Source organism: Adiantum capillus-veneris, chromosome 15 (genome assembly GCF_014529385.1).
Source record: "Adiantum capillus-veneris isolate H3 chromosome 15, ASM1452938v2, whole genome shotgun sequence".
In the NCBI taxonomy this organism is placed as follows: Eukaryota; Viridiplantae; Streptophyta; class Polypodiopsida; order Polypodiales; family Pteridaceae; genus Adiantum; species Adiantum capillus-veneris.
Window position 1 is genome coordinate 125,231,198 of NC_140945.1, and position 2,340 is coordinate 125,233,537.

Genomic DNA, 2,340 nt, shown 5'->3' on the forward strand with positions numbered 1-2,340 from the left:
CATTTTGAAGACACACAAACCAATGATTACAAGGCAATAGTACCAAGAGTTTTGGTGGATGGACTCTCGAAGACCGACTACGAATTCATCACCAATTGAGGAGGTTGGAGAGAACCACATCAATGAAGACTACGAAGCTTATGCTAAAAAATTGTTAAATAAGGCTCTTAATTTTAAATCTCTTGTATTTGGAGATTAGACATTGCTTGAGAGAGTCGCTCAAGTAAGACGGATCCATCACCATGGGTTTAATGGGCCAAATTTCCACACATGGTAAGTTAAAGTGAAGGAATACTTGATGAGCAAGCCCTAGGCATTATTATCACGGCATTATCTACATTACATAGATGAATGTAGCACTTCACTACAAGCATGGGAGAAGTTGTCACCCACAAATATTTGGAGCAAAGGCTAAACACTTTAAAATTAGCCTAAGAATGTAACGTTATGGGCTTCTTATGGAGTCACATGAAAACGTTGCAACCCTCATTATCAAACTTCATTTGCACTCAATTAGTATTCCTGATGCTAAAGTAGATGATGATGATAAACTTGCCGTCTTGCTTAAGGCACTGCCTACTGAATATGATCAAATTGTAAGGGTGCTAAAGGAGAAGGAACCCACTCCAAAGTTTGAAGATGATGTCAACTCACTTGAAGATGAGGAGAAGAAGCCAGGGATAGCTTTGCATCACTCGATATTTTGTTATGCAGAAAGTAAAGTGCAAGCAATGTGGCAAGTATAATCGCAATTTGAGCAATTGTTTCAAGGTCAAACCATGCACCTTATGTGGAAAACTTGGACATACACTCTCAAAGTGTTTTAAGAGGACTCAAAACAGAGAGAAAGGCAACATCAACCTCACAAACAATGACGAAGATGATGAAGAGGAAGCACACTGACATTTTGTAAGAAGGTTTCGACACTGAATTAAAGCTCACCCTCTAGTCTATTGCATGAGGAGTCCAAGTGTGAACCAGAGCATTAAAAGCCCCCTCAAACTTGGCGCCACAACCAGTGTTAGTCGTTGTCGGACTGAATATCTTCCAAATTATGTTCTCACTGCAGACATCCATCAAACACAGGATCAAACAAACAATCCCTTTTTACCCGCATTATGATTGATCTATTGAACCTCAGACGATCGATACTCTACCAGATGTTAGTCGCAATGAAAAGAGAGCTTCCAGAGCCTAGACCATATCCTTTCTGCAGAAGCTCTTCAAGGCACATCACAATGATGCCAGCACAAAATAGCTGCATGACCACCAGAATCGCATTGGCAGCACCTAAATTGCTGATGTCCCCATACATGCCAGAAAGCACATAGGCAACTGCCTCTCCGATGGTGATCATTATTCCTAAAAGCTTTTGCGCACCATTCCTGATTTAGACAGAACCACATGCACATAGTAACCATCCATACACATCGGCAAAGACATGAAACTGTGAATTGATCAAATAATAAGACCAATGCTACAAGTCCTTACAGTAGCGCTCGATCCTCCTTAACATTGTTGTCAACATCGATAAGCTTTGCGCCTGCAACTAGTTGCATAATCATGCTTGATGTGACAAGGGGAGTGATGCCCAACTCCATTACAGTTCCTCTGTTAGAAGCCATGATGGCACGCATCCAATAGAAGGGGTCGGACCCCGTTGTTGAATGGATTCCATAGAGCGGAAGCTGGCTGCAAATAAGAAAAATAGCAAGGGCTAATACGGTATACATCACCTTCTCGCGGAACGGCAGTCTGCGATTAGCGGTCTCAACCTCTGGAAGAACGGAGAGAAAGGGTCGTACTAAGTGCAAAACCCTAAACCCGCCTCCCATGGCTCCGTCTCAAAAACTCTTTCTCACGTTCGCGTGCAGGCTCTTTACCGGTCTTCTTTCTCGAGCAGGTCTGATGGCTGCGTACACGTACTCGTAAATTGTAATCGATCAATGTTGCCTGAGTGACATGCTTTGTGCTTTTGTGTCGGTCAGCAAAAATACGACCTTGTAGGATAAAAGCTTCCTTCAAAGTTCAAACTCACGTGTTGAATTTTGCTTTTGTCGTGGCCAAGCGGTAATCTGCCCAAGACATAGCGGCCTGATAAAAATAGCGGGCAACCAATTTTCGCAAAAAATCAAATTTTTGTATACACAAAAGAGAAGATTGTGGTTTTAGTGGCCTTGTGAGAGAGAGAGAGAGAGAGAGAGAGAGAGAGAGAGAGAGAGAGAGAGATGCTTACACACACTCAAAAAGAAGCAAATACAAAAGCAAATTTCTCTAATTGGATGCCAGAGCAGACGCCGAATATGGGCAGCCTCGGGGTGCCATCCAAAACCATGGAGA

At 42.6% G+C, this 2,340-nt stretch overlaps 1 protein-coding gene across 1 annotated transcript; it reads right to left on the minus strand.

Moving 5' to 3' along the window:
- Positions 1–569: 569 nt before the first annotated feature.
- On the minus strand, positions 570–1,962 carry LOC147441446 (protein transport protein Sec61 subunit alpha-like). The gene is made up of 3 exons (XM_086483720.1): positions 1,492–1,962; positions 1,158–1,385; positions 570–1,063 (listed from the first exon to the last, which is right to left on the minus strand). The coding sequence occupies exons 1-3, from the start codon at positions 1,833–1,835 to the stop codon at positions 946–948; spliced, it is 690 nt and encodes a 229-aa protein (XP_086339846.1). The 5' UTR covers positions 1,836–1,962; the 3' UTR covers positions 570–945.
- Positions 1,963–2,340: the final 378 nt, after the last annotated feature.